We start from the raw sequence: 20858 nt of genomic DNA, 5'->3' as shown, positions 1-20858 counted from the left end.
TTGAAATTGAATATTTCCAAGCTAATAATTAGAATCTAACTAATGATTTGAGAATTTAATGTTCTAGGATTACAAAACTAAGAGGAAGCTCTAAAAACCTTGCTGCCCCGTACAAATGAGTTCAAGGAGGGTATTTATAAGACCCCCAAATAAAAAGGACGGAGAAAACGAGTAAGGAGTTCGACTGCAGGTCTGCACGGACGTGCCATATTTGGCACGGACGTGTAAGGCTCAGCACGGTCGTGCCAAGTTTGGCACGGACGTGCAGAAGGGCCAAAAAGGAGGCAGAAGCTACTGCCAAGGTCTGCACGGACGTGCATATTTTGGCACGGTCGTGCAGCGTTGCACGGGCGTGCCATCATCTTGCACATCCGTGCAGAATGCCCTGCCTAGATAGCTTAACTTTCGGAGGCTGCAAATTCTTCGTTTCTTGCCAGAAATGAACTTGTGACTAGTCGTTGAAAAGCTCTTGAGACAATCTTTAATCTCCAATTTGAATCGCTTCAAAAGGTTGAGTAGATCAGTAGTTATGATCAGTTGAAGTTGACGATTATGCAAACGACCTTTCAAGGTTCTCCAAAAGATTTTCATTTCCCTTTAAGGCATATCTCCTTCTTCCTTCATGGCTCTATCAACAAAGCTTGCCCTCATCCTTGCTCACTCATGCTTGATCACATCCATAGTGCTAAAATTAGCTACATTACATCAAAAATACAAACAACCCGTGAAGCATGGATGGTACAAAATTTGCATAAAAATAGGTTAAAAAAATGAACTTTGATGTCAATTAATAACGAAAACAAGGTTCAAAAGTACCCTAAAATCATGCCAAATAACAAGTTATCAACTGATGAGGATCAAACAGATTTACTAGCGGAGCTATTGGGGGTGGACAAGGCTCCGCTGTACACTGGGGCGCTTGGTGTTTGGGATCACGGCGATGTGAAGATCGCATCCGTTTTGCAGAGTTGTTTGCACCCCACTACACGTAGGACGCATGACACACAACTAGCTGCATATTTTTTTCTTCTCCTCGGGTGTATCTTGTTTCCGGATAAGAGCAGAAACAAGCTCACGCCACGCGACATAGTTGACGCATGTGAGCCTGACAGAGTAGGCCAGTTTTCTTGGGGGTCGGCTACGTTGGCGTATCTGTATCGCCAATTAGGATTCTCGAGTCAGGCTGACGCTGCAGGTATAACTGGATGTCTGACTTTATTACAGACCTGGATATACGAGTGTTTTCCTGCATTTCGACCACACCGCGACCCGGTTCCTATTGGTGATGGGATGCCACGTGCCTATGCGTGGAGTCCGCGGTTCGAGAAGAAGTCTGTTGACCGCCTCCGATCGATACGATTATTGCTTGACAGGATGTCTCCCTTAGAGTTAAAGTGTATTAATTATTTTTAATTTTATATTGTGATGCATTGATTATATGAATCTTACTAATTTGAAAAAATGTATAGGTGAACTAGATGCCTTTCGGCCAGAATCCTAGTAATAGGGTACCTAGGACCCTCTACACGGGACTGATTCAGTATCGTGAGATCGTAGAGGCGTACATGCCCCAGCGCCATCTCCGTCATCTTGGATTTGTCCAAGTTGTCCCTCCTCCACCAGCATGGCCTAGTAAGGCGGTCCGATCTGCGTCGAAGGATTACGTCGTCCAATGGCCGGAAAGCATGATTTCCACATGGGAGCAGTTCCCGATTGTCGCCCTCTTATGGACTGCGGAGCTGCAAAGGCCGTCAACTGGGGTGCCTCCCATGTGTGACCACCACTACATGGAATGGTACAGCTAGTATTCGCACTCGAGGTTGATCAGAGACCTCCACCATGAGGACGACGCCGATGATGATGATGTGCCACCGCCCACTGCCGTGGATGCGGTATGTCTCATAAAACATTTATTGTTGTGTGTGTTTTTTTTTTTTTTATTATATATCATTATTGAATTTCATTTTTTTTGTTGTGTAGTGGATGGGATAGATGATGCAACTGGGATAGGCACTCTTTTAGGAGAGGGACAACATGACGACTGCATCAGGTAGAGCTGTTATTGATGATATGGAACGGGCCCTTGCGCAGTGGGAGCGGGCGTTAAAGAGGGATTACTGATATGTTAGCAGTTTATTTATAGAACAATTTGTACATTATCATAGTAGTTTGTAAAATCTGACATAACGTTTTTGTTTGTAATATTTGACATTACCTTTTATGTTTGTAAAATTTGACATTATCTTTTTAGTTTGTAACGTGCAATACTAATTAGTCTGCATGCAAGATATAAATTTAGTCAAAATTAGAATACAAAAAATAAATGAATTGAATAAAAAGAGCAATACAAATACAAGGTTACATAGAAAGAGTATATGCATGAAAAACTAAAAGGCAGCTATGTTGTTCCAATGACGCATCCGGTCATGATACATCACATCCCAACCCTCTACGCTTGGTCTGCGAATAGTGTACCACCGAGGTAAAATCGGTGGCACCAGAAAATCGGATGACAGGTCCAATCGGGTGAAATGTCTGTATGACGACCCCAGAAATGCAATAGTAAACTCTCTCACCGGTCAGGTGACAGTCGCATGCGAATACCAAGGGAGAACCGTGCAAGATGGAAAATAAGCTCGACTATGCAAACCAAGCCCGAAATGCATGACTACACACTTGTAGATGATTGCAACGGCAAAGAAATCAAGTGGCGCGTCGAATCAATGATTTTGACCGCAAGGTCCTCCTCCCCACCGGATACGCTGAAGAGAACTATCCAAGTCTTCGCTGTACACATGACAATAAACATCTCGGTTTGCGGAAATTTTATTGTACATCAACTGACGCACTAAAGCATAGTTGTCTTCACCCATCTGAAACACGTCAGCCACGACCCAGAATCCGCAGTTGCCATCTACAACCACATCATTCCACCCGTCTAAGTATTCCATGATGATGTTAGGGATCTTGTCCTTATATGGAAACTGATCAATATCCACTTTTCTTGTTGCACATAACAATAAACACAATTAACAAGTCAGCAGTAAACTAAACAAACATTTAAAAAAGTAAAGTAACGTAAAGTACTATACCGGTTCCGGGCATGTTCACCGACGAAGAAGATCCGACCAGACGAACAACTGGATGACGATGAACGACCACGGCCACTACCACGATCACGAATGTACTCAAACGCACTCCTGTTCCGCCGTGGTTGTCGACCTCTAGGTCGCTCGACCCCTTCAGGTTCCTTGCGATCCAAGCATGACGGGTTGAACATGTCATGAAGTATGTGGGTAGCATCATAAATGATTGAAGGGTGACTAGAGGACACTCGGTCGGACATCGAATGAAACTGCTCCAACTCCTCCTGTTCACGGTCGACCGTCTGTAGAACAGCATGCTCCCCAATAACGAGCGTCTGCCAGAATGGATGAACCTGATCAACATGTAACGACGCCCTATCTTGGGTAATTACGCGGTGAATGGTGCATGCACAAGGTAGTCCATGAGTCACTGATATAGCACATCCGCACCGAATAGCCACTTCATCACCCAACTCCTTCATCCTGTTGTGCATTCTCAGAATCAACCCCAAGCAGTAGTGTGACACACGACCATGGAGAATCTTAAATATGAAATGGCAATACATCATACCATGTCGCCATCTAGAGTCCTCGAGAGAGTTCTTGATGTTGTTCTTCTGAATATCAATAGCCTTGTTTTTTCTCTCAAACTGTGTATCTAGAGCAGAGGTGGAAGAATCAGTCCAGTCCTTCAAAGCTCTATGAGCGCTCTCAACTCTACATGTTGTAGTGTTTCCAAAATAAAGAACTTTGTTTGTCCAATATTTGACAAACTTTTCCCTGTGAGGTTTCCACTGCTGCATCACATAGTTTAACATTGCCGGACACCATTGGTACGCATCCTTGAAGTTATCCAAGGCTTGATCGTATAGGTAGGCTTTGACTTTCACACAGTTGTTGATGTCCCATGTGCATAGTAGATGCTTTGGTTATGGAAACAGCTCCGCTATAGGGGCAAAGAGACCTCCCTCATAATCACTGACGATGGCTGATGGCTGAACATTAGGGTCGACGTAGTTTCTCAACTTCTCTAACACCCAATAATAACTCGCAGCCGTCTCATCCTTGATGACTGCATAACCAATCAAAAAGTTCTGGTTCGTTGGAGCCATTCCAATCATCTCAACCAGTGGGAACTTGTGCTTGTTTGTCTTGTATGTTGAATCGATCAAAATCAAAACGGCCAAGACTTGATCATACTAGCACATTCGTGATGCACAAGGAATAAATGAAACACCTCGAATGTCTCTACATTAGAATTAGACAAGGACAGGTAACCACGCGCTTGTGCCTGGTGTAGAAGCTGCTGTATAGGATTCCTTCCCTCTGACTGTTCAAACCTCAGTTTCTGTCTGACAATGTAGATGTGTCTTCGGTATGGCTGGTCTTTAGGAAATTTCTCTAACACAGATGCTAATATATTAGCACGCTTCACTTGAACATCACTCATTTCTTTGACAACTAGTTTTGCAGCAGGACTTAGGCCGCTTAACTGTCGATGACCCACTTGATATACTATCATCTCATGGTTGTGATACCCCCATTTAGAGTAACCCTTCACTTCCCAACCGTCACGACTTTGGTGTTGTCTAACCTTTACTCTGAACTCACACCCACAACCTTTCTGCTTTGTATTAAACCGAATCGCTGTACTGAAATCTCGTTACTCCCTTTTGCGATAACGGTCGCATCTCAAAATGCGATCCATTTTACCATCCCGTTGAGATTTATGAGTTGCTACTACTAAACAAAAATCAAATCTAATTGCAACCTGTTTTTCCTAATCAATCGCTTGTTAAACATCTTCGAAGGGACTATCATGTACAAAAATCCCACTATAATCATTTCCGTCTCCACCATAATCCTGCAACAATGACATATTATTTTTAAATACATAGAATTATATAAAGATTTAAATTAATACATTTAGCAAAAAATTAACATATAATTAATTTCTAAATTTTTTATTTGTAAATTTAATTTCAAAATTAACACATAATTAATTTATAAATTTAACACATAATTATGCATAAAAGTATTCATACAAAATTAACAAAAAATTTTTTTTTGAAATTATTAACACATATTTAATTTCAAATTAGTATCGAAGTTAAAAAACCAAAAAAAAAACAAAAACTTTAAATAAAATAATAAAAAAAATTATGAACTGCTGGGTGGCGTCTGGCCGGGACACCTCCACCATGACGGTGGCGTCTGGGCGGGACGCTGCCACCATGGATGTGGCGCCCCAGCCAGACGCCACTACCATGGTGGCGGCGTCCCACCCAGGCGCCACCGCCACGGTGGAGGCGTCCCAGCCAGACGTCACGGTGGCAACAGTCAGGCCATACACCAGCCAGCATTTCGTAATTTTTTACCGAAAAGTACCTCGCTTTCCGGCGACGATGACGGCTCTCCGGTGTCCCTCGGCGATCCAGTCCTGCTCCACATTTTTTGCGAGAGAGAATTACGTTTTGGGAAAAAATTAGAAAAGGGCAAAATCGTCAAAATAAAAATAATTGTGGGCGTTATGTAGAGATTTATGGGCGATGTTTAACAACTCCCACGGTTTCTGCATCCTTAGAGTAGATCCCACGCTAAAAAGTAAAGACTGAAAGCTCTTTTGGTAAGAGTACGTACTCTTGCATGTGGGCATTCAGTGTCTTTGTTGTACGTATTAACATTACCAAGTCGTAATTGTACGAGTCAACGCATAGTTCTCATGACTTGACGCACCAAAACAAGAATAAATACAACTGAATTGTTAACTGTGGTTGTAAATCAATAAATATAGCGTGATAAGATAATAACTCGAAATTGAAAGATCAGACAAAGATTACTAAATAACAAATTAACCAGATAAATATCCTAGGATCGAGTGGTGAAAGAAGGTTCAAAGTCAAGTCAATAGAAAAGTAATCATAAACTGTTTATTGTCACTTGTCCATGCTGATAGAGATTAAATCACAGCATTATGCAAAGTATGTATTAAGAGTATGCAGCTGAATGCCTGAATATACACATAAGTAATTCTTTAGTCCAAAAAAATTATTTATTTTAAAAAAAAATGTCGTGGGTTTGGGTTATGTCATTTAACACCATCAACATTATCCTTATACCATACTTGTTGATTTATAATCATGGATTAATTTTCTCCTTGGCTGCTGATGATGCTGCAAATTTGACTTCGTTAGCCGATAAAAGAGTTGCTGCAGGTATAATTATTCTCCTATTCACTTGCTTATACATTCAATTAGTTACTATGAAGCTTTATATTATTAAGAGTACTACCTAAATCATTACATGCACTACCTCAGCTTTCATTTACTTATTTATTTTTATTTTTTTTAAGAATACTTCGTATTTATTTTCAACCTTAGATAAAATTTCCAACTAGTATTTAAGATATGGGAGGAGAAAGTGAATGAAATACACTAAAAAGATGAATAGTACTATTATAGACGAAAGTTAGAGAGAGAAAGTGGATAAAAATACTCTCTCTGTGTTTTAATAAGTGCTATACTTTTGAACGGCACATAGTTTTAGGCAATTTAATTGACTTAATTAAAATAAGAGGTAATTGTGGTAGTTAGAGCATTAAAAAATTGTAAAAGAAAATTAGTCGGGTTAATAATATATTGAAACTAGGTTAGGTTAGTTTCACTATATTTAATTTGGAAAAGAATTATTTATAAAAATAATAGGACAAAATACGATTATAACATACTTTGTATTTGATAACGCCATGACTATATTTTTTTTTTTTTTGGGCGTTTAGAGAGCCACAAGGCGGGGGTGAGAATCGATCCCAGGATCTCTTAGAATCGGGAGGAAAGCTCTAACCACTTGAGCTATCCCTCACTCTCCCCGTGACTATATTAATACTATATCTTAGACCATATGAGTGTTTAAATAATTCAATGATATATGTAAAGAATAAATTATGGTGTATTAGCTAAATAAGTATTTAAAATTTATGTATTGCCACCGATGGGTACGAATAATAAGAAATACTCAATAACTTATTGTGGTAAATATGCTATTAGTAAGAAGATTCCTAATATTAATTTGTGTAGTACAAACTACGAATCTATTATTTAATAGATTCATCATTTTTTTTAAAAATATTATTACAAATTTACCATATTTAAAATATATTAAAATTTAAAGGGTAATTTCACTTTTGCTACCACCTAAATACATGCATCTCATTTTTCCTACCCTTAAATTTTTTTTTTTAATTTTACTACCACCTAAAATCACAGTTTAAAATTGCTACCAGTTGACGGATTCCGTTAAGTTTATTCAAAAAAAAGAAAAAATAAGTAAAATGTTAAAAAAAAAAAAAAAAAAAACCCAACCAAAACCCCAACCACCTTAGAACTCCAGCAACCCGCCACCTCCCTGGCCTAGTCACCTCGCTGGCCCAACTGTCGTCCCTCCCCACCACTAGACTCGCCGCTCCGGCGCTTCCCTTAAGCCACATTCCCTCTCCCAAAAACCCCCACTTAACCACCTTTAAACCCCACCATTCCCTATTTTGAAAATTTCCAACCACCACTCCGCTTACCCTAAAACCCTAGCGGCTAGGGTTTTCTACGGTGAGGAAGTGGTTGTTGGGGGTTTTCGGGAGTGGGGGAGGGGTTTTGAGGGTGTTTCGAATGGTTGGAGGGGTTTAAAGGGAGTTCCGGTTGTGGAGGGCGGAAAACCAAATCGAGAAAGGAGGGGATTGGGGGTGGAGGTGGGTCACAATACTAGCACAGGGTGTTTGGGGGGGGGGGGGGAAGCGACGATTCTGGTGGGGCGAATGGGGAGGGGGGTGGTTTTCGGTTCGGGGTGGAGGTCGGGGCAACAAGAAGGGGAAAAGGGAGGGGGGTGGGCTGCATTGGTGGGGGAAAGGCGGTGGGGTAGGGTCGTCGGCGCTTTGGGTGCCAGGCGCCGGCAGGGGGAGCCAGCCCCAGTCCACCACTACCTCCATCTCCACCTGTCAGCCACCCTCTCCCTGCGCCTTAACTACTAGCGCCTAGGGTTCCCCGTTCCCCCCGCCGGCGACGTTACCCCAGCCCCATTGTCACCCAGAACCCCAAACCCCGCCGACGACCTTCCCTCTCTATCCTCTTCCCAATGCAACCAGCCACCACAACCCCCTTATCTTTCTCCTCCGCCCAGACCAATCTTAAATAAGGGTTCTGACTGAACCACAACCACCATCCGTTTAGGGTTTCAACTGAGGTGGGGCGGTTTGGGTTCAATCTGGGCAGAGGAGAAAGCTAGGGAGTTGCGGTGGGTGGAGAAGAGTGGTCGGTGGAGGAGAAAGCTAGGGGGTTCGATCTTGACTAAGGTGGGAGGGGTTTGGGTTTCTTGGTGGGCAGTGGTCGAGGTGGAGCTGGCGTAGTGTAACCGGCGGTAGGGGGAACAAGGGTAGCGTTGCCGGCGGTCAGAGGAGCCTGGAGTAGTGTCGTCGGACAGGGAGATGGTGGTTGGGCAGGTTAGGGTTGCTGGTTTAAAGTGGTTGGGTTAATTTTTTTTAAATATAAATCTAACCGTTACTAATTTTAATCCATCACTAACTCGTTATAAAAGACCATATATGTTTAGGGAAAAAATACCCAGGTCCAAGTGGCCCTATCAGGTGGTGACACGTGTCACCCTAAAAAGGGTTTCGAAATGAACCAATCCTCTGTAGACACGTGGCACTCCCAGTCCAAAGGCAGAATATGGCCTTCTTGGCCCAATCCATGAATCAGCCCACTAGCCTTTTGGGTTTCATAACCCAAGAAGGGGAGCTGATTCCAAGACCCTATAAATAGGGAGATATCCTCATTTATGAGGGCATTCAAAAATATCCAACAAATCAAAGCAATATTAATTGCAGATATTCTCTTCTGAAATCCGAGAGTAACTCTTTACATTTCGCACTTTTAACTCCGTCCGCACACATAATAACTTGATCGTCGGAGGCGAAACTCCACCCAACCAGAGTTTCCGTGGTTTTTTCAGGTATAGATGATTAGCATCCATTCTTGGAATTGTAACTCTCCCGAGGGACTCCAAAAACCCCGAAACATTTGGCGCTGTCTATGGGGAGAGTACTTCTAAGATGGCTTCGCATGAGTCTGTACCGCCTACTAATGAGAAACGACCTTTGGCTGGAGTAGAGGCCTATACAGACCAAGACAGTGGTGACGACTTCTATGTCGAGACCTATGTGGCCCTAGACGGGTCACTCAAAACAAGACGTACCCGTTCCAAGGAAACAAGGGAACGAAGCGAAGACAAAGCTTGTCCAATAAACCCAACCGTCAAGCCGGTTGGACAACCCCAGGAGGTGGAGGGTGCTGCCCCCGTTAAAAGAGACGAACTCATGAAATTCATAACGAGTTTCAAAGGGGAAATCAAGGACCTGATAAACAAGAAGACGACTGGCACCAATAGGGGTCAGTCGGCTAAGAAGCCTTCTCCCTCAAGGAAGAATCATGTGAAGGACCGTGTGCCTACTCCTGACCCTAAACCAAAGGGGACGGATGGGCCCATGATTGATTTATCAAAATTCCGATTCCTTGAAGCCGAAAAAAGGAATGCCATCCTGCAAGTTCAGCCGGATGGATCAAGAAAGACTTACACAGATGCCTGGATGATAATCCAACTAAAGAGAAGTCAACAATTGTCCAAGTCGGCTTCAACATCGAATTATCTAGACAGTTTCCAGAATACTTCGATGAGGTATTCGGAAACAAACCGAGAGAGTCAGTCACGCGACTTGTTCGCACGTACTAGCCCTCAGATTATCCAGCCAGCACCGTATGTGCCCCAGCAGCCATACATGCCCAAAGGATCTCCACACATGCAGCTGGCCCTCTTTGGGGATCAGGTGGCGCAGAATATCCAGCCAATGGACAGGAAGCTCCGGCTTCTAAAACTTGGGGAATAGCCATCGGCGTTCTCCAAGGAGATAACCGAGGCGGCACAGCCGGCCGATGTTAAGAATGTGTTGGTAGGTACCTATGATGGTACCACCAACCCAGAAGACCACCTAATGGCATATACCAACCTCATATATTTACAGGGGTAGGATGACGCCACTTGGTGCCGATGATTCCCGGCAACATTTGAAGGGCATAGCCCAACGATGGTTTGGCAACCTGCCAGCCGGTTGCATCAATAGCTTCAAGACGATTACGTACTTGTTTGCTTCCAACTTCTCTATGAACATTCCTGCCAAGAAGACAAGTCTCAACATGGGAGCTATACAGCAGGAAGATAGAGAAGGGCTAAGGTCCTACGTCAGGCGGTTCAATCTGATGAGAATTCAGATTCAAGGGCTATCTGACGAAGTTGCATACACAGACTTCTTTAAGGGTCTGAAGGACGGGTCGACCTTTAAATTCAACCTCATCAGAAAGAGGGTTGCCACCCTCCAAGAGGCGTTGATGGAAGCAGAAGCCTATATACAGAAAACAGAGTTTTGCGCCATCAAGCAGCCGTCGGACCCTAAAAAGTCCGACAAAAAAGAGAGTCGGTCTGCTCAGCCGGCTAAAAAAGAAGAGAGCAAGAAAAGGAAAGAAGTTTGGGTGGCGGACAATTCTGGTTAGCCATCCCAGAAGAAAAAGAAAGAGTTGAAGCCGAACGTCCCCAAGTACGAGTTCATAAGGGCTGTTACTCCATCCCCATGGAGATCAAAGACCGGGTGACTATTGAGAAACCGGCTGCAATGAAAAGTTCCGCCAAAAGTCAGGACAAAAACAAATACTGTCACTTCCATGAGGATATAGGCCATGACACCAATGACTGCTATTACCTCAAGCGGTCGTTGGACCGTCTAGCTGACAAAGGGGTACTGAAATCCTACATTCTGAAGTCCAGGGTGACCCTCAAAACAAACAATGGACAGCCGTCCAAAAAATCAGACCAGCTTGCTATTAGCTCTGACACTGATGAAGAGCAGATCTATACTATAGCAGGCGGTTTCGCTGGAGGGGGTCCTACCATCCGGGGCACCAAGGACTACATCAGAAGGCTGGAGGTCAACTCAGTTGATGAGGGTCAGGCGTCGAAAGACACCTTTCCTGAGGTCATCATCACTGAGAAAGATCGGGGCAAGGTCAGGTGGCCGCATGATGACCCCGTAGTGATTGAATTTAAGGTGGCCAACCAAAGAGTGGGTCGAATCCTTATAGATACTGGGAGTTCATCTGACCTGATCAGCTACTGGTGCTTAGCAAAGCTCAAGTACAAGCCTAGGAGCATGCACAAGGTCTCTCACCCCCTGGTCGGTTTTAGGGGTGGAGTAGTGCATCCGGTGGGGAGGATTGACCTACCCATCCGGCTAGGAAAGAAGGGGGAAGGACGCCATATGGTTGTCAAATTCTTAGTAGTTGAGGAACTGACAGCCTACAATCTGATTTTGGGCCGTCCAACCCTCAACTCCAAGGTAGTCATCATCCCATCCCTCATGTTGCTGAAATTTGAGAGGGATGACGGGTCAGTGGGTTCTCTAAATGGGGATCAGAAGACGGAAAGGGATTTTTATCTCTTAGACGTCAAGCCTACAGTGGCCGCATCCGCCCAAGGCGAAGAACCCATTGACCTTGAGGATTTCAAGGAAGCCGCGCCTGCTCCAAAGGCAGCCGACAAAAAGAGGAAGGTGGACCAGTTGGTGGCCGTCAAAAAGGAAAAGCAATAGCAATCACTGATCGGGGAACGGTCAGATGATCTCCGTCCCTAGTCGGCTGGTGAACATATTGACATCCCTTTAGACGATGCACGTCCGGAGCGAACTGTTAAGGTTGGGACGGCTGCTTTTGCAAGGTTGGGTGCAAACTTGCACAAACTATTGAAAAAATTCAAAAACATTTTTGCCCTTGAAGTGGAAGAGATGCCAGATTGCCAGGCGTCAGCCCGGATCTCGTTGTCCACAAACTTGCCGTGGATCCAAAAAAGAAGCCTGTTAGGCAAAAGAAAAGAAACCACGATGAAGAGAGATCTCAGGCGGCTGCTGCCGAGGTCAAGAATCTGATGGATGCCGGGTTCATTCGGCAATGTTACTACCCGGATTGGGTAGCAATCGTTGTTCTAGTGAAAAAGCCGAATGGTAACTGGCGCATGTGTGATGATTACACAGATATGAACAAGGCATGTCCGAAGGATAGCTATCCACTTCCAAAAATCGACAGTCTGGTCGACTCTACAGCCGGTCATGCCTTGATGAGCTTCATGGACGCTTACTTAGGCTTTTATCAGGTACCTTGTGGAAAAAAGATCAAGAGAAGACGACATTCGTCACTGATCAAGGGTTATTCTGTTATGCGGTGATGCCGTTTGGGCTGAAGAATGCGCCTGCTACTTTCCAACGAATGATTAATACAGTCTTCACTAATCAAATTGGGAGGAATGTAGAGGCGTACATTGATGACATGATAGTCAAATCTAAGCTATAGACGGATCACCTTGCTGACCTCCGAGAAACATTCACCACCCTCAAGCGGGACAAGGTCATACTTAATCCCAAGAAGTGTGTCTTTGGTGTTGAGTCTGGGAAGTTTCTCGGATTTTTGGTTAATAAAAAAACAGGCGGTAATTGATATGAAGTCACCCCGCACTGTCAAAGAAGTTCAAAAATTAACCGGTTGTCTGGCGGCATTGGGGAGATTCCTCAGCCGGTTAGGGGACAAGTGCCTCTATTTCTTCCAAGCAATTAAAAAGAAGACTAGATTCGAATAGGGGGAAAATGCCGAGGCGACATTTCAAAAATTGAAAGAGCACTTGCATTCATTGCTAAGGCTGGTTAGCCCCCTAGCAGGGGAGGTTCTTTAAATGTATTAGGCTGTCTTAGACCATGCTCTCGATGCCGTTCTCCTAGCTAAAAGAGACGGCATTCAGCTCCCAGTCTATGTCATTAGCCATGTTCTTCGAAATGCTGAACTGCGGTACCCCTTGGTTGAAAAATTTGGCCTTGCTCTTTTCATGGCAATTAAGAAGTTGAAACCCTACTTCTTGGCACATCCGGTGGTGGTCTACACAGATCAACCCTTCGAGCGACCCATGACAACTTCGGAGTCATCCGTAGGATGCTGAAATGGGCTATTGAAATGCAAAGCCTTGAAATCACTATCGAACCTAGGAAGGAAGTCAGGCGTTCGCTGACTTCATTATCGAAATGACAAGGCCGAATGACCGGAAAATCTTGACCAGAATTGGAAAGTTACGTAGGCGGGAGCTCTGCCATGAACGGCTGTGGTGCAAGGATAATGTGCCAGTCTCCGGAAGGGGACAAATATGAATATGCACTACGGTTCAAGTTCCAGGCCTCAAATAATGAGGCAGAATATGAGGCCCTACTAGCCGGTATCCGCACGTGTAAGGAGGTAGGAGCAAGAAAGGTTGACGCCTGCTCTGATTCACAGTTGATCATTAGCCAATACCATGTTGACTACGAGGCCACCCGTCCAGCTATGATCAAATATCTTCAAGCAGTCAAAGATGAGGCCAGGACACTTGACAAATTTCACCTGAGTCAAGTGCCCAGGTCAGAAAACAATCAGGCGGATGCTCTCTCTAAACTGGCATCATCAGCCTCCTGTGATACGCCTAGGTCAGTCTTTTGGGAAGTCATGGAAATGAGAAGTATTGAACATGATCCCATTGGAGTTCTTGACCGAAGCTTGACCTGGATGGATGGCATCCGGGCTTATCTGGGGAAGGCACTTTGCTGGAGGCTTATTCAGAAGCGGCTGCAATGAAAAAACGGGCCGCAAGTTTTGAGATCCATAATGGAGAACTCTTTAAGAAGGGTTACCTCCAGCCGTTGCTGTAATGTGTTACCCCAAAAGGGGGAAAGAGGTTCTAGAGGATCTGCACTCGGGCTTTTGTGCATCCCATATAGGCGGCATGACTCTAGCAAAAAGGGCTAGGCGGCAAGGCTACTTTTGGCCAACCCTCGAGGCAGATGCCATGGAAATGGTGAGGAAGTGTGATAAATGTCAAAAATTCGGCAAACTCATACACCGTCCGGCTACTGATCTAACGGCTATCTATAGCCCGGTGCCATTCGCCAAATGGGGCATGAACATTCTGGGTCCATATACGCTTGCTACAGGCGGACGAAGTTGCATTCTAGTTGCCGTTGATTACTTTACCAAATGGGTAGAGGCAAAGGCGGTCAAGGGCATAAAGACAAAGGATGACATCTCCTTCATTTGGAGGAACATTATCACCTAGTTTGGGGTACCTATGTCCATGGTCTTTAACAATGGCCCTCAGTTTGAAACGCCTACCCTAAAGAGCTTGTTGGGGGAACAAGGGATCTCACATTGCTTTGCCTCAGTCGGCCGTCCCCAAGCAAACAGCTAAGTTGAAGCCTTCAACAAACTCATTTCAGACGGCATTAAGAAGAAAATTGAAAGGGCTGGCGGTAAACCCCGTTTCTCGTGACATATGGTGCAGAAGCCATCCTGCCTATTGAGCACTATGAGCCAACACTTCGAATCATGCTCTATGACAAAGAGGCTAATTGGGAGGCCATGCGACTAGCATTAGATTCACTCCCAGAGCGCAGGGGCAATGCTGCCTTGCGTCATGAGATTTACCGTCTGAGAATGACTAGAGCCTACAACAAAAGAGTACACAAACGACCCTTGAAAGTGGGGGACTTTGTGTTATGAAAAAAGGAGGAAATCGGTAGGGCCAATGAGCAAGGAAAGTTAACTCCCAAATGGGAAGGCCCCTATCGGATATCTAAAGAAGTGAGAGGCGGCACCTACCGGCTGGAAACTCCAGGCGGCAGACAGCTAGCCAGAATTTGAAATGTAGATAACTTGAAAGAGTACTACTTCTAAGTCTTGTAAATTTTTTATAGATAAAGTTTATCAATGAAAAAATGCTTTATTTTGTACAAATACCGTCTGTGCAAGGCACAAACAGGCATGTAAAATTTTACGTCTACTTCAACATGAGCAGGCAACCGGCGACGCCCATTCGGGTGAATTCGTCGAAGAGAGAATCTCCCATTTGGGTGTTACATTGTTCTATAAATCATAACTCAAACGGCTTTAACCGACTGCCTAGGTTAAAGATAACTCACAGCCGTTTTAATAATCAATTGAGACCTAGATACAACCGGTCGTTGTTCCAAAACAACACAAACGGTGATTGATATCTTGGTTGAATATAACGTCATTGTTCAAAAGCAATACAGATGGTTATAATTGAAAAATAAAGCTAAGTCAAAACCTTAGCAGCTAAAACATAACTTGGTTATGGCACCTACACCCGGCCAATGGCTGCTTGCTATTTTTGCAATCGACAAAGACTGATTACCCTAAGGGCTAACTCACAGCCGTTAATCGAGTAATCTGGGTTGGAGCCTAGCCAAAACCGTCTGCTATTTCGACTTGGAAAGTAATTTGCAAAATTTCTAAGGTGGTCAATGACCGTCTGACTTTCTGTCCGGATGCTCGTTGGATGACTGCCTGCTTAGAGTGGGGCAATTACCAAGCAAGCAACTGTCCAGAGGCAGATAAGGCCAATGCATTCGGAAAACCGTCGTGTTAAGTTATTTCTCAAAAATTTCGTGCACATCCAAAAATATCTAAAATTACAAAAGTTAAAAATATGGAGCAAAATATTTCGGAGGCAAATATAGCAAAACCGACACAGTCGGCAAATTGTCAGCCGGAACTACGTCCGGGGTAAAAGGAAGATACATTTAAAATACTCGGCACGCTGGCCGGAAATTGAAATAAGTTCACTACTGCTAAGGAGGGGAAGACGTCTAGCCCTGGCTGGATGGAAGAGCGTCTTCGTGTTGCTGAGGTTAAGCTTGACTAGCATCAACTGGCGCTTGATCTTCCGGCTCCTCCTGCTCTTCATCAGAGGCCTCAAGGCCAGCCCATTCTTCAAAGGGAGCCGGCTTTACAAGGCCGAGAGCCGGGGCATCGTAAACCTCTTGGCATACTTATACCTCAGGTCAAAGAACTCCCATTCGTAGTTTGGGTGAACAAGATACCAGGCCATCTTCATACGAGCTTTGCAGTCTCGCTCGTTCTCAGCAACCAGTCGATCCTGCTCAGCCGCCAGCTCAGCCTTGTGATCAGCCTGCGTCTGGGCCAACTCGTTCTTCAGCCGGGAGACGTCTGCCCTCAGCTGGGTGTTCTCCTGATCGGCATCCTCTAGTGCCTTAAGATCGGACTAGAGGTTTTTTACTTGCAGCTTAAAGTCAGACGCCTTCTTGTTTGTCGTATACGCAGCCATAGTGAGCTCCTTCATCAGCTCCTCCTGTTTCATCTCCCGGCTTTTAGTTTCTATTTCATACATAAGAGTGTTATAGTGAACAACATCTATTGTGTTAGATGCCCGCCTATTAGCGTCCGTTACCTCCTGTTGTTTTTTCCTCAAGGGGACCTTGAGTCCATCCACCCTCAGCATGACCTGCAAAATCAGCCGGCAAAGTGTTAGTTTCTCTATGATGACACATCCGAAAAAAGAATAAATTATATAACAGTACCCCAGCCGGTGGAAAGTGAACTTGGTTCAACTATCCCAACCGGCAACTTACCTCAGCAAGCAGCTAGTTGATGCGGTCAATGTTGACCTGATGCGCACCCGGCACCGCCTCTATCTTAGATCGGGTGAGGGTCCTCAGCATCCTCTTCACGTATTGCTGGAGGTCAAGCCATCTTGGAAAGGCATATGCACCAATAGAGCGATTGGTTAAGTCACCAGCATAGGCGGCACCTATATTCTGCCGGCTGCCAGAGGAATCCCCTGATTGGGTAGCTTGGGACTTGACTCGCATAGGCCCAAGCGGCTAGGGGGATCAAAGGTGAAGGCTTTACCTTGATTTTCAGGCTGAGGGGCACCCTACCCCCAGCCGCATTGGAGCCAGTTACCGCAACAAGAGGCCGCCTCAAGGGCATCTCAGTGTCGCCCGTCTCAAGGTCCACCGTCTCGGTGTTCAGACCAAGATCTTTCAGGATTTTGCCTGCAGAGGTCGGTCGGTCAGCAACAGGCAGCCTTGTGGAGGTAGTCTGGGTAGACGACACTTTCCTTGCTTTGGATGGAGCCTGGGGGGGTTCCTCAGCCCTCCGTTTGAGCATCTTTTGGAGAGAGCGAGGAGAATTCTTTCTCCCAACCTAAAAAAGAAGTAAAATAACCACAACTGGTTAATAGTTGTATATTAACATCAAATCTTTGCAAAGAAAAGGCACAGCCGGAGCTTACCCCATCATCCTTGGCCGCCAGTTGGACCTTTTTCTTTTCCACCTGATCCTTTTGGATCTGGGCAACAGACTTAGCCGGCGTCTTCTCAGGCGACACCATTTCCAAGCCTTTTTCTGCAGCAAGAAAATTGACGGCATAAAAGTGCCGGTTAATTGTTTTACATACGTCTGCTAAAATGGGTGCTAAGGCCACAGGCGGAGAGGAAAGCCTCATCCTTGAGCCAGTCCGGATGGGGTACCCAATTCTTGGGTACAATTATTTCAGACCCATCATCTAAGGGCATGGTGGTTCTTTTGAAGAACCCCGCCTCCATTATTTGCGTCCAGGCCTCCTTCGGGACGCGGGGAAGGGCGCATGTTTTCCCTTAGAGAGCCGGCTGTTTATTATAATGACGGAGCTGACGGTTCATACGAAGGGAAGGAGAGGAAACTGAGTAAAATTTGCTCTTCCGATTGCTCCACTTTGACGGCTTGTCAAGCGTCATCATATATTTAGGGTGCGTGATCAATGTAAACCACGCCTTCTAGCCGCCTAGGGCACGGCTGAGGTAATGCATATGTGCAAACGCCTCCCAGCTAGGCATTATGTCCTGCATCTCGCAGGCGGCAATATATCATTATATATTCACCCAAGAATTGGGTGTTAGCTGCCAGACGCCCAGATCATAGCCTCTTAAAATAGCTCTGATGACGTTGTGGAGAGGGAACCGGAGGCCGGCTTTAAACGCTGCTTCATAATAGCCAAAATAGTTGACGACGTGATCAATGTCGTCATCCAAAACGACGGTTGCCTCTGCAGGCGGTACTAGGACCTCTCACCTATCCTCAATCGGGCATTTCTTTATAAAGGCGGGGAAGGTGGCATTCAGGGTAACGATATCCTTGGCGGACATGTGCGCTTCAGTAGGATTGGTGATGGATGGCCATTTGTAAGCCTCCTCATCCTCTTGGAAGGCATCCGGTTGTAATGAAGTTGACTCTTCTGAGTCTGATTGTTGGACGGTCTGATCGCCGTCTACATCCTCAGACTCTTCTAAAATGTCGTCAGTGGGTGTACTAGGTGCACCCGGAGGATCATAATATTCTATATATGTCTGCCGGTGCTTCAGCTGAGCCGTCTGATCTATAGTCGGGGTCAACAGCTGTCCGCTTCGTTCGGGCCATCCTGTCTTACACATGCATAGAGACGATCGGATTCGTGGAAGAGAAAGTGTGGTCCAAACACCCCGAGACGGCATCCCCAGTCCTAGACTCAGCCGTTTTAGAAGACCGGCTGACAACTGTCCTAGGCTGTGCCGTGTGTGTGTTGGGTGAGTCCATTATTCTTTACAAAGTATACAACTGGAAAAGCTTAAAAGAGTTGAAAAGGGTAGAGAAGGTACCTTGAAGATGCTTTAAAAGTGGAGAAGGTTGACTAGCTGAAGCAGCAGCCGGAAATCTATCAGTTGCTTGCTAGATACCCAAACGGTTGCCCGGATGTACCCAGTTGGAAAGCAAGAGAGGTTGTTGAAGAACCCAGACATTCTCGGAAGCATTGCTTGAAGATACCCCAGACAGTTGACCGACTATAGGTGCGTTGAATGTAGTGAAATCAGATGAAGTATGCTCAGACGGTCCTAATGAGCCTTGAGTGATGAGTACCCAGGCGGTAACCGGTTGAGTCAAGAAGAAGCAGACAGTTACGAAAATAATAACAGCCGGTCTCAAAGCTCTCTTTACTCTCTCTCCAAAATGTTTTCAACGATGTAAATGAGGAGAAGGAAAGGGGGGAGGTCTTACTTATAGACGAGTCTCCCCCTAGAAGGCGAATCGTCGCCTCCAAAAAAAAAAAAAAAAAGAGAGAGACGAACTGTCGCCTTCTCAGATCGTGACACCTGTCACAGGTGACACATGGCTTGCCACGTCACACCTGTGAGGGGAAAATGTTTAGGGTAAAAATACCCAGGTCCACGTGGCCCTATTAGGTTGTGACACATGTCACCCTCAGAGGGGTTCAAAATGAACCAATCCTCTATTGACACGTGGCACTCCCAGTCCAAAGGCAGAATATGGCCTTCTTGGCCCAATCCATGCATGAATCAGCCCACCAGCCTTTTGGGTTTCATAACTCAAGAAGGGGAACTGATTCCCAGACCCTATAAATAGGGAGATATCCTCATTTATGAGGGAATCAGAAATATCCACATAAATCAGAGCAATATTAATTGCAGATATTCTCTCTTGGAATCCGAGAGAAACTCTTTACATTCCGCACTTTTAACTCCGTCCGTATACATACTAACTTGATCGTCGGAGGCAGAACTCCACCCAACTGGAGTTTCCGTGGTTTTGCAGGTACAAACGGTCAGTATCCATTCTTGAAATTGTAACTCTCCCGAGGGACTCCAAAAACCCCAAAACAATATATATACATATATATATATACATATATATATGTGTGTGTGTATATATATATATACATATATACATATATATACACACACATATACATATATATATATATATATATATATATATATATATATATATATATATATATATATATATACATATATACATATATATACACACACATATACATATATACATATATATACACACACATATATATATATATATATATATATATATATATATATATATATATATATATATATATATATATATATATATATATATATAATGGGATTTCCCACCACAAGCCCGTTCTATAAGGGGTTGTCATAGAATACTTTTTCCGTCACAAAAGCCAATTATGACGGGCAAAAATCCCGTCGAGAAAGCCAATTACGAGTAGAATATTTGTTTGAGATTTTAGTTGAGTCATAAGAGTTGGTTGTTTGGGTCTTTTGTATAAAGTTGATTGTGTTTTATAACTGGAAAAAAGATTATCATTAAAAGTGTTGATTTAGAGACAAGATTTGAGGCTGTCACAAATGGGCTATCATAAAATTAAAGAATTAAATTAGATTTTATTTTGTAGTGGCCTCAATAGTTAAGATAGTAGCTTTAGAGTTTTGAAAAATAGCAAGCAAGTCCCTAACTATAACCGTTGAATAGATGCTCTAATAATTTATTAATTTATGGTGCATTTTCTCTGCCTTATGTGAACTTACCTGACTAAACTTAATTGAAATTTAGAACTATTTTGGACAAAGTAATAGTGTAAAATAGGCTTGGGTCACACTCGTCATGGGAAGAAAGTCTAATTTATAGGTCTAATGAGGTTTCACCTAAAAAATCATATAGAATTATGGGAGTAGCCCCTTAGCCTTATAAAATGAAATCACAACTTTCTACTTTCTTCAGGTCAGTGTGGCATGCATACATATACCAATTATCTCTCTTTTTTTTTTTTTTTTTTTTTTTTTTTTTTTTTTTTTTTTTTTTTTTACATTAGTTTAATGTATGTGAAACAATACTTCTAGTCACATGTAAGTTTGTTTATAGGTTTAAAAAATAGTCCTATTGTACCATGCAAATTAACAAAAAGTACGATATGATTGGTTATATTAGTATGTAACTTCATTATCATGATTAATTATCATTGCTAATG

General features: G+C 44.0%; 1 protein-coding gene across 2 annotated transcripts in view; it reads left to right on the top strand.

Moving 5' to 3' along the window:
- Positions 1 to 5967: 5967 nt before the first annotated feature.
- LOC110729901 (probable LRR receptor-like serine/threonine-protein kinase At1g05700) overlaps positions 5968 to 20858 on the top strand; it is a 40256-nt gene continuing 25365 nt past the window's right edge. For both annotated transcript variants that reach the window (XM_021909688.1, XM_021909687.1), the window contains exon 1: positions 5968 to 6301. In XM_021909688.1, the coding sequence (XP_021765380.1) occupies positions 6154 to 6301 (148 nt within the window). In that variant the 5' untranslated portion in view covers positions 5968 to 6153. The remainder of the gene's footprint in view (positions 6302 to 20858) is intronic.

This window comes from Chenopodium quinoa, unplaced genomic scaffold, assembly GCF_001683475.1.
Source record: "Chenopodium quinoa cultivar QQ74 unplaced genomic scaffold, ASM168347v1, whole genome shotgun sequence".
Lineage (NCBI taxonomy): Eukaryota > Viridiplantae > Streptophyta > Magnoliopsida > Caryophyllales > Amaranthaceae > Chenopodium > Chenopodium quinoa.
The sequence above is the reverse complement of the archived record's forward strand: the minus strand, read 5'-3'. Positions and strand labels throughout refer to the sequence as shown.